The 11,983-nt window shown below is 44.9% G+C and overlaps 1 protein-coding gene across 1 annotated transcript; it reads left to right on the top strand.

Moving 5' to 3' along the window:
- Positions 1-984: 984 nt before the first annotated feature.
- dusp27 (dual specificity phosphatase 27) lies at positions 985-11,663 on the top strand (the record flags this gene model as incomplete). The annotated part of the gene is made up of 6 exons (XM_080422374.1): positions 985-1,042; positions 2,413-2,531; positions 5,775-6,006; positions 7,705-7,922; positions 8,278-10,741; positions 11,267-11,663. Exons 2-6 carry the CDS (start codon positions 2,420-2,422, stop codon positions 11,661-11,663), a joined length of 3,423 nt encoding a protein of 1,140 aa, XP_080278500.1. The 5' UTR covers positions 985-1,042; positions 2,413-2,419.
- Positions 11,664-11,983: the final 320 nt, after the last annotated feature.

Raw genomic sequence — 11,983 nt, forward strand, 5'->3', positions numbered from 1 at the left:
TTTCTTTCTTTCTTTCTCTCAACCTCGCGTACCTGTGTATATACCTTGTTACCATCAGCGGTGGAAAGTAACTAAGTACATTTACTTAAGTACTGTACTTGAGATTTTTGTTTAGGTATTTGTACTTTACTTGACTATTTCCAATACTTTTACTTCTACTCCACTACATCTCAGTGGCATATATTGCACTTTTACTCTACTACACTACGATTATTTGAAAACTTTAGTTACTAGTTACTTGCAGATAGAAATTATTACATTATAAAACACACATTAACCACTTTAGTCCTATTTTATACCCAGGCTATTTGAAAATAGCAAATCTACAAGCTCACCGTTGTGAGCTTGTAGATCAGCAATTTTCAAACATTTTAATACTTTTACTTTTGGTACTTTAAGTATATTTTGATGCCAATACTTTTGTACTTTTGTAGATCTGCTATCTGCCAGCGTTTACCCCAGAATGGGGACAATAGGGGTCGTGTTTAAAGGGCGGTTCATACTCACTATAACTTTAACTATAGAACTATATTGTTCACTGTTGTCTTTGTTATAGTTGTGGTGTTTGGACTCAACCTATGACTTATGACCGTTTGAGTTAGAACGATTTTAAACGTCTATCTTTATAGTTATACTGTAGTTAAAGGACGACTTCACCCATTTTCAACCTATCTTCATATAATTGGTCCTCACTAATGACAAAATGGTACTATTTTTTTCCTACTCGGTCTGTGTCTCTGAGGAGGGCTGTGGACACTTCAGAAACCTAGTCTACCAGCAGTGTTGCCAGATTCTGTGAGAGAAACAAGCAACCAGGTCTAGGAGTCCAGGTCCAAGTCCCACAAGCACGACAGGAGGGGTACCGGTTGCCATGGCATCGCCCGTGGATCCTGGGGGACCAGACGGTGCCCAACGGAGGGGGAGAGGAGAGAGGAGGAGAAGGAGGAGGAAGAAGATGGAGGGGGAGGAGGAGGAGGAGAGGAGGGGAGGGCCCCAACGTCAAGAACGTCCAATCACATTACCTCCGCTGTGCTTCCCCCAAGTAAGTGAGACTGAAATCATATGGTGTTGGGGTGTGTGTGGTGTGTGTGTGCTGGTGTGGCGTGTGCGTGTGCGTGTGCGTGTGCGTGTGCGTGTGCGTGTGCTGTAGTGGTGAGTGTGTTGTGTGTGTGTGTGTGCGCGTGTATGTGTATGTGTGTGTCCAGTGTTGATTTTGTGACTAATACTATTGACAGAAAAATGTTTGTCGACTACCTTTTTTCACTGACAAAAACTAAATAAAAACGAAACAAAAACTAAGCCAGACTAAATCTACAGTTGATTTAGTCGACTAAAGTGTATTTTGGCGGTACCTTGATGGCGTCGTAATGGCCGATTTTACACATGGTTGCATGCTGAAAATAGCAGATCTACAAGCTTGTAGATCTGCTATTTTCAGAGCACAACACCCGAGCGCAACCAAACATAAACTGACTTGTCTTTTAGTTCTACCGGATTTCTTCTCCACTAACATTTTAGTCTAATTTGTATTTGTTGACGAAATTGCAATATTGTCTCATATATGTCTTAGTTTAAGTCATCATAGCCTAGTTTTTATGTCGTTTTTATTTAGTTTTCGTCAGTGAAAAAAGGTAGCCGACGAAAATGTTTGACTTGTTTGTACTTTTACAATGTTTGTAAAAGTATCAATACTGCATAAAATACTATACTTAAAGTACCAAAAGTAAAAGTACTAAAATGTTTGAAAATAGCAGATCTACAAGCTTGAGCTAGCCGAAACATGCAGGTGTGCCGGTCCAGCAAACTAACATTTGGGTCTCATCTCTTTACCTCCCCGCCGTCTCCCTGTCTCTCTGTTAATCCCATTGAGGCCTCAGGTTCCGATTCTGCAAAATGTCTGCAAAACGGTTTTCTGAAAAACGTATGTTTCTATATCAGTGGTTTTTCAAAACTTTTTCATGTCAAGGACCCCCAAAATGATAGGAATTTGGCCGCCGACCCCCATCTCAAAATATGTTGTTCCAGGGACCCCCCAGTATAGCAAAGATTTGAGTTAAACATTTTCACTGTAAAAGAATATAAATATATTAATGTGATGATTTTTAAAAAATAGCGGATCTACAAGCTCGTAGCGCGGCACCCGGTGCCGCGCTATGAGCTTGTATATCTGCTATTTTTGAATAGCCAAAGTGTAAAATTATGTCTTTTTTAGCTCAAATCAAAAAGTGACACAGAAGCGTTGCAGGTCTTAATTGGTTATTCTCTGTTTTCTCTCTCTCTCTCTCTCTCTCTCTCTCTCTCTCTCTCTCTCTCTCTCTCTCTCTCTCTCTCTCTCTCTCTCTCTCTCTCTCTCTCTCTCTCTCTCTCTCTCTCTCTCTCTCTCTCTCTCTCTCTCTCTCTCTCTGTGTGTAGTCTCTCCATGTTGTCAGAGTCCAGGTTCTCCATGATCTCGGGTTCTGATGCAGACAGCATCTACATGGAACCCATCCACCTGTCATCAGCCATCGCTGCCAAAAAGATCATCAACGAGGGTGAGAGGAGCCAGCAAATTAAACACAACGACCGTAAATGATATTTTTGCCTAAGTCAGCTCTTCATGACACTGGCCACCTCTGGTAAAATCGCCCATCTCCTAATTGAAAAGGATCATGCTGTTCACTCCCCTTTTTTGTATACTGGCCTAAACTCCCTAGTGTGACTTAGGCCAAAATAGGCAATTTTTTGGCCTAAGTCACATGGTTTTGTGACTTGATTTAGGCCTTTTTGGCCTAAGTCAGATTTAATCCTATTTAAACCTATTTAAATCTCTTATGCTTGAGGTATTTGTACTTTACTTGATTATTTCCAATTTCCAATACTTTTACTTCTACTCCACTACATTTCGGATCCCAATATTGTACTTTTACTCCGGTACATTTATTTGAACTTTAGTTACTAGTTACTTTTCAGATATAAATTATGATATTATGAAACATACATTAACCACTTTAGCCCCATTTTGGCCATTTGAAAATAGCAGATCTACAAGCTCACAAGGCGGCGCATCGCGACGCGTTGTGAGATCTGCTATTTTCAAACATTTCAGTACTTTTACTTTTGGTAGTTTAAGTACATTTTTATACCAATACTTTGGTACTTTTACTCAAGTAGTTTTTTTAATTCCGGACTATTACTTGTAATAGAGTACTTCTACATTGCAGTATTGATACTTTTACTTTTTCCAGCACTGAATATAGTGTTATATAATATAATAGCACATCATTCATTCCTATATGACCTGTCATTAAAGGGATATTTCACTTTCAACAAAACTTTTGGTCATTTTATCGTCTACTCAGGCTTTTGTGAGCCCTCCGGACCGTTTTTAAGTTGCTTGATTCAGTATTTAGATATTTGATCATCATTTTATCAGACACGCCCCCTTCCTATACAAACCCATAATAACTTCAAACTCTCAATTTTTTTAACATGTTTTTAACATGTTTTTTAACATGTTAGATTCATCAAAAACACCTGTCCTTGGTTCTGGTGACTCACCCTGCCCTCCTAATACGCGAGGGGGCCGTGTTTTTTCGATAACTTTTTTCGTTTAAAAAAAATATATATATATACAATAAAAAGATTTAATAAAAGAAATCTAAAAAGTAATCGAAAAACCACGGCCCCCTCACGTATTAGGAGGGCAGGGTGAGTCAGCAGAACCAAGGACGGGTGTTTTTGATGAATCTATTGGGTTAAAAATTTAGTTTGAAGTTATAATGGGTTTGTATAGGAAGGGGGCGTGTCTGATAAAATGATGATCAAATATCTAAATACTAAATCAAGCAACTTAAAAACGGTCTGGGGGGGCTCACAAAAGCCTGAGTAGACGATAAAATGACCCAAAGTTTTTTTGAAAGTGAAATATCCCTTTAAGCTTAAGTGTTCAGCAGGGCCGTTGCTGAGAATTCTGGGCCCCATTAAAACACAGGATACCGGGTCCCTTAAGCCATTCAATCCGGGAATGCGTCCATGTGTCATTTTAAGATTTCTTTGGCTACTCAAAAATAGCTGATCTACAAGCTCATAGCACTATGGGCTTGTAGATCTGCTATTTTTGAAAAAGAAATCGTGATAGTCTTTGCAAATCTTTGGCTATTATAGGCCTATATGTTTTTTTTTTAAGTGAAACTCTTGAACTCAAATCTTTGCTTCTGGGGATTCTACAAATGTCTTCTAAATCGAAAGAAACGTTGTTATAAAAACGTTGCTATAATATCAGTGGCTCTCAAACTTTTTTCATGTCAAGGACCCCACAAAATGATATGTATCCCCCCCCCCCCCATCTCAAAATATTTTGTTCCAGGGACCCCTCAGAAGCAATTGTATACTGTAAAACAATGTATACTGTATATATATATATATTCAAAGATTTGTTTTTTTTATTGAAAATCTACAAGCTCGGTGCCGCGCTATGAGCTTGTATATCTGCTATTTTTGAATAGCCAAAGAAATCTAAAAATGACACAGATGCTTTCCCGGTCTTAATGGGTTAAAATATTGATTCATTATTATTAGTGGGGCCCCATGCGACCCCCCCAAGCCCCATGAATCATTAAGACTCCCCTCGGTCCTCGTCCTACTAGTAGTGCTAATGTGTTCGAACGCAGTCCGTGATTGCCGTGCGTTAAAATTTCATTACAGCGCTGGGGAGCATTTTAATGTTCCCACGGATGTCCTAGCGCTACGGTGATTGATGAAATGATTTCTGACATGCAGTATGTATGTATGTATATATATATATATATATATATATATATATATATATATATATATATATATATATATATACATACATACATACATACATACATACATACATACATACATACATACATACATGTATATATTATGGTCAACCTTTTGTGCCCACATGATCATATTCTTGATCTGCTGGTGTATTAGCCACGTGCTGCTTGATGCATAATGCACGCTTCATCGTGCATATGGAGGCAGTGGTGGAAAAAGTACTCAATTTTTTTAAAGGTAAAAGTATCAATACTGCAATGTAGAAATGCTCTGTTACAATTAAAAGTACAGAATTCAAAACTTAGTTGAGTAAAGATACAAAAGTATTGGTATCAAAATATACTCTAAGTACAAAAGTAAAAGTACTCATTATGCAGAATGTCCCATTTCTACAAGCTCACAATGCGTCGCATCGCGACACATTGTCCCGCCCCTCCTAGAGCATAGCCTACTTTATCGTCAATTTTAAGATAAGATGGGACAATAATTTTACCAGAACGCATATCATGATGATTGAAAGGAGACTTTAAACTAGCGACTGGAAGCATATAGTATTTATGACAATTAATGTGTATTAAGGTAAGAAAATCAAGTCTAAAGTTCGTCAAAAACCCATCCGCTTGCACTGAGATAAATTCTTTCTGACACCAGCAGGGGTAAAACAGCGAAACTACAGGCCATTCATGTGAGCTGTCTCTTGAGCTCTCTTCCTTCATTCGATTCAATCTCAAAGCAGGAAGCTGGGCCCTTGGTGGTAACTAGCTGTCTAACATAATCATTTGTCCGGTGTTCTTTACATGATAGCCTACATGTAGCATTCCTCTGTAGCACTTGCTTTCAAAGGGCTGTATCCTGCGAAAGCAAGTGCTACAGAAGAATGCTACATATATCATATAAACGTAAGTACAGTACTTGAGTATATGTACTTACGTTACTTTACACCACTGTTCTATTTTTCACATGGTATATCTCGTTCCCTGCCACAGAGCTGCCTCCTCGCGGCGTGCGCGTGGAGACCGTGCCGGAGTCCATGCTGGAGACGGCCGAGCAGCTGATGGTGGAGGACCTGTACAACCGCGTCAAGGACATGATAGACGACCGCAGTCCCTACAACACGCCCTGCGTCATGGACATCCAGAGAGCCATGGTCCAGGACCGCCTGGAGGCGCCCGCCAACCCCGTGGACGAGGTTTGGCCCAACATCTTTATCGCCGAGAAGTGAGTCAATAATAATAATAATTACGTTTTTTTTTAATTTATTTTTATGGGGTAGCCTACTGTGCAAGTCCCAAAAGAACGATTTTTAGCGGATTCCTGCATTGCCCAGAATTCCATTTGTTTTCACCGGAAGGCGGAAGTGTTTCAAAAAGCGTTCTTTTTGTTGTTTTGTACTATCTGCGGATCGTATCTCTTAGCCAGTGGAGCTTTAGTTACCGTGAGCTGTGCTTTCTTTTGCTGTTGTTTTTCCATCTTCAAATCCTATAATGCCATAAAAACAGCGTGAAATTCCTTTTTGTTACTAGCGCGGTAGTTCCGGGACAAACAGGAAACCGGTGCATTTCCGTTTCCGTTTTCCGGCCGGATGACGTAATTTTCGCCGGAAAGACGCCCCACTCCACTTTCAATAGAAAATATGTTTAGAAAAGGCTTTCGGGGGTGAAATTCATGGAGTGGGTGTTGTGAAACATTTGCCACTCACAAAAGATATACAATCTAACTTTAGTTTTTTTTTTTAAAGTTACCTAGTATAACTTTAAAGGATCCCTGGCTAATAAGCCAAATATGCCTTAATACATTATAATTGCCCTCTATAACTAGAATAAAAAATTAAAAACACCTTAAATATTGTATTTATTTAAAAAATAGTTTATCTTTTACTGAAGGGGGACAACGCCCGTCGCAGGGTTGATGATGTCATTTGTCCACTTGGGCTATTCAAAAATAGCAGATCTTTGAATGTGTATGTTTTTTAAAGCAAACATTTCTTTACTCAATTATTTGCTTCTAGGGGATTCTACAAATGTCTTCTAAATAGTGTTTTTGAAAAAAAATGTTGCTCTCAAACTTTTTTCATGTCAATGACCCCCAAAATCATAAGTATTTGTATTTGGTTCACCTTAGAAATAGAAAATATGACATTTGATTTGAAGCATCAATGTGGGGGCTTATACGGTTAAGATTGAATAAGGGATGGAAAGATGAGCTTTTCCGTATGTTACCACAGGAAGATGGATCTGACAAACTATAATCAGGGAGGGAAGAAGGTGGGAGAGAAGTGTAAAGTATTGTTACAGTACATACTTTTGTACGCATCTGTGTCACTTTTTGATTTGAGCTAAAAAAGCATTACTTTACACTTTGGCTATTCAGCCGAGCTTGTAGATGATGTTGTGCAAATCTTTGAATATATATTGTTTTAAAGCGAACATTTTTAACTCAAATCTTTGCTTCTGGGAACAAGATGGGGGTCCGCGACCAAACACATATCATTTTGGGGGTCCTTGACATGAAAACGTTTGAGCACCACTAATATAGACATTTTTATAGATATTATTTCAGAATACCGTTGGGATTTAGACGACATTTGTAGAATCGGCTTCAGGTCTTAACCCATTAAGACCTGAGGTTTTTTGAAAGTTTTGAAATTTTGAAACATTTTGAAAAAAAAAATCTAAAACATTTTCTTTCAAGATTCTTTTTTCAAGATTTTTTTTCAAAAATAGCAGATCTACAAGCTCATAGCGCGGCACTCGGTGCCGCGCTATGAGCTTGTATATCTGCTATTTTTGAATAGCCAAAGACATCTAAAGTGACACAGATGCGTTCCAGGTATCAATGGGTTAATGGGTACAGTACAGTACTTAGTTACTTTACACCACTGTTCTATTTTACATACTTTTGTACGTTCGTTTTCAGATCAGTGGCGGTCAACAAAGCTCGCCTGAAGCGGATGGGCATCACGCACATCATAAACGCGGCGCACGGCACAGGCGTCTACACGGGACCCACCTTCTACACTGGCATGACCGTCCAATACCTGGGCATTGAAGTCGACGACTTCCAAGATTCCGACATCTCCCCACACTTTAGGACCACGGCCGAGTTCCTGGACGAGGCCCTGCTTACACATAAAGGTGAGAGAGACCTGTCTATGGACCAGTGGTTCTCAAACCTTTTCATGTCAAGGACCCCCAAAGTGATATGTATTTGGCCCCCCATCTCAAAATATTTTGTTCCAGGGACCCCCTAGAAGCAAAGATTTGAGTTACAAATGTAAAAAAAAATATATATTCAAAGATTTGCACAAATGTTCCGCGCGCCGCGCTATGAGCTTGTATATCTGCTATTTTTTAATAGCCAAAGTATAAAATATGGATAAAAGGGGTTAAAATGATTGTGACGATTTATTAACAAATTTTGCTGGGGATCCCCTGGTACCCCCCCCCCCCCCAATTGCATTTGACACAGAGATTTTCTTTTTACTCTCAGGCAAGGTGCTGGTGGATTCCATGATGGGTGTCAGTCGCTCCGCCGTCCTGGTGGCCGCCTACCTGATGATCTTCCACAGCATGAGCATCATGGAGGCGCTGACCACCCTGAGGAAGAAGCGCGCCATCTGCCCCCACGAGGGCTTCCTGAAGCAGCTGCGCGAGCTCAACGAGACGCTGATGGAGGAGCGGGACGACGACGACGACACCCTCAGCCAGTGCTCCGTCGTCGACGCGCGCACCCGCGCCCGCATCTTCGGCGACGCCGTCGGGGACGACGAAGAGGACGGCGACACCGACGAGGACGAGGAGCAGAGCATGGTCGGGGTGAAGGCTCACTCCATCATGATGGAGGAGGAGGGGGACGACGCGGCCAGTGTCATGAGCAGCGTGGCGTCCTCCGCGGCCGCGGCCGCGCTCAAGAGCGGGATGATCGCAGCCCGGACCCGGGCCCAAAGCCAGGGGGGAGTAGGACCGACGGGGGTCGGCGAGGAGGAACTCGCCCTGCCCGGGAAGGAGGGCGGGAAGGAAGACGGCGAGGAAGACGACGAGGACAGCGTGGGCGGCATGATCCGCGAGTGGCAGAGGAGGAACGAGAAGTACCAGAACGACGAGTGGTGGGAGGCGCAGCTGAACAGCGAGGCAGAGGACGACCTGGATTCCCTCATGGGAGGGAAACCGGCGAGGAGCGTGGGAGGCGACACGGCCGACCTGGAGAGCGTCACCAGCGAGGACGTCCGGGCCGTGAAGGAGCGGGTGAAGCGCCGCAACCGCCGCGGCCCCCCGTCCGACGCCACGTCCACCTCCAGCTGCACCAGCTACGCCGACCTGTGGAAGCAGCGCCTGAGGGAGATCGAGGAGCAGGCCGCCGCCCGCTACCGCAAGAAAGACGAGGAGGAGGAGAGCGAGAGCGACGCCGCCGGGCCGACCGGAGCGGCGCACAAGAAGATGGACGATGAGGTGGCCAGCATCATGTCCGACTCCTCCTCCATGTACAACTTCTGCCAGAAGAACAAGGAGAAGTTGACGCCGCTGGAGCGCTGGCGCGTCAAGAGGATACAGTTCGGCTGGAACAAGAAAGACGGAGAGGACGGAGACAGAAGCTCCGTGTCGGGGGTCAGCGGGGACGGCGAGACGGAGGTGCGCCCAACGCCGTCGCTGGAAGACGTCAACCTGACGGCCTACCAGACCTGGAAGCTGAAGCAGCAGAAGCGCCTCGGCGAGGACGGCAACGACGAGATCCTGGAGATGAGCCGCGTCGAGGACTCGGGCAAGGCCAAGCGCAGGCAGAGGCGCGAGGAGGTCATGGAGCGCTCGCGGAAGAACCTGGAGGAGAGCCAGTCCATGTGCGACTGGGAGGCGGGGAGCTGCGTCAGTGGCAGCACCATCCCGCTCTCCGCCTTCTGGGCCGGTGCCGGCGTCGCCGGCCCGCCGAGCGTCGCCAACGACGACAACATGTCCGTGCTGAGCGGCCGGTCCTCAAACATATCCTCGGTGTCGCAGGCTCGCAGCGTCAGGTCGGCACATTCTGCGGGGGCGGCCCAGCCCACGCCCCCTATATGTCCCATACTGCCGGTGCCCACAATGCAGGGGCCTGGCGGAGAGCCCATGGTCAACCTGGCCAGTATCCAGAATTGGATCGCCAGTGTCGTCTCAGAAACACTTGTGCAGAAACAGAACGAAATGATGAGCCTTCCTCCCCCGTCACGCGCCGGATCGGTGCTCAGCTACGGAACGGGTGCGTCGAGTGTGGTTTCGGGTCGCGGCGCCGCAGACGACGACAAGCGCTCCGTGCTCAGCGGGGCGTCCTACTCCAGCGATCTGTCCCGCGCTCGCGCAGGCGGCAGGGCCGAGTCGGTGCTCTCTGGCAGTAGATTCTCCAGTGCCTCGGGCCTCACTGGCATGAGATCTACACTGGACTCCACCTTGGGGTCCAAGAAGAAGATCACCACCACCAGCGTGCCCCTCTTCAGCCTCTTCCAAGACCAAGTGGACCTGAAAAAGCTCGACTCCATGGAAAAGGAGATTAGGTCCGAGTTCAGGGACAAGATGGCGACCTACGAGAGGAAGAAGATCCTGGAGGACAACAAGCACAGCACGCTCTACAAGAAGAAGAAGCCAAAGGACGACGAGGACGAGGAGGAGAAAGACGAGAGGGAGAAGAGGGAGGAGGAATTCCTCGACGAACAAAAGAAGAAAGCGGAGAAACCAAAGCGGTCCTACGGCCTGTCTGGATGCCTGAACCTCAGCACGGCCCTGGAGAAAGGCAAGGACACCAACATCGACGACTGGCTGAGGAGCGTCCGGCCTCCCCCAAGGAAACCAGTGGACGGAACAGAGGCCGACCCACCAGAGGACCCTTACGACGACCTCGACGCCTCCGCCTCTGAATTCGACTACTCGAGCCACAGAGCCTCGTACGCCATCGACGAAGAGGAGGAGGAAGAGGGATACGGCGGCAGCAGGTCAGTGTTGATTTCGTCGACTAATACTATGACGAAAAATGTTAGTCGACTACCTTTTTTCACTGACGAAAACGAAATAAAAACTAGATAAAAACTAAGCTATGACGACTAAAGCTGAGACTAAATATATTGACAATTTCGTCAACAAATTTAAACTAGACTAAAATGTTAGGGAGGGACTGATGGAGTAGAACTAAGACAAGTTATTTTATGTGTGGTTGCGCTCAGGTGTTGCATTCTGAAAATAGCAGATCTACAAGCTCACAAGATCTGCTATTTTCAGCATGCAACTAAGTGTAAAATCAGCCATTATGACACCATCAAGGCACCGCCAGAATACATTTTAGTCGACTAAATCAACTGTAGATTTAGTCGACTAAAATCTTACGATATTTAGTCAACTAAAACTAGACAAAAACTAAAACATTTCAGATGACTAAAATATGACTAAAAGTTAATGGAATTTGATTCAAAAGAGTATGACTAAAACTGAATCAATTTTTTTTGTCAAAATCAACACTACAGCAGGTCCAGATACAGGTCAAGCCCCGAGCCACGTTACCAGAGGACGCCGGTAGACGCAGAATCGCCCTCAAACGGGTTCTCTCACGGCTACGGGCGAGCGGGCAGGTCATACGGGGCTCACGACGAGAGCGCCGAAGGAACGGACGGCTACGGCGACTTCGCCACAAAGAGAAAGTATGGCCACCTCTCGCGGCACGACGGCGCGGAGACGGAAGCGAGACCAAACAGGAGAGTCGAAGCCGAGGGCGGAGAGGAGGACGACGTCTCGGCCTTCATAGCGCAGACCAGACAGAGGGTCAGAGCTCGGGCCCTAGCGGAGGCCGAAGACGACGAGGTGCTCTCTGCGTGGAGGGTGCAGCAGGAGACAAAGTCACAAAGTCGGAGTGAAGAATCTTAACGGACATACCGGTAGTAATCGTACAGAGCGAATGAAAGCTACCTGCCAGTAACGTTTCATCTCCAGAGAATAGGACACATGCTTAATCCTGAAGTGTGCTGCTGCTAATTCACAGACATTCTCCCGTTCTCCCCCTGAAGTTTGTCTTTTTCTTCTTCTTTTTTTTTTTACCAGAGTGGACTCTGGAAAAGTTCCAAAGCACTGTGTTGCCAATATGAAAAACACACATCATTTCCCAAAGTCCTCCATCCCTAAATGTCTTTTGAATTGAGGACTTTAAGATACAAGCACAAGGATTTATTTTATTACAGGACACACAC

This window comes from Gymnoscopelus braueri (assembly GCF_963280865.1).
Source record: "Gymnoscopelus braueri genome assembly, chromosome: 24".
Taxonomy (NCBI): domain Eukaryota; kingdom Metazoa; phylum Chordata; class Actinopteri; order Myctophiformes; family Myctophidae; genus Gymnoscopelus; species Gymnoscopelus braueri.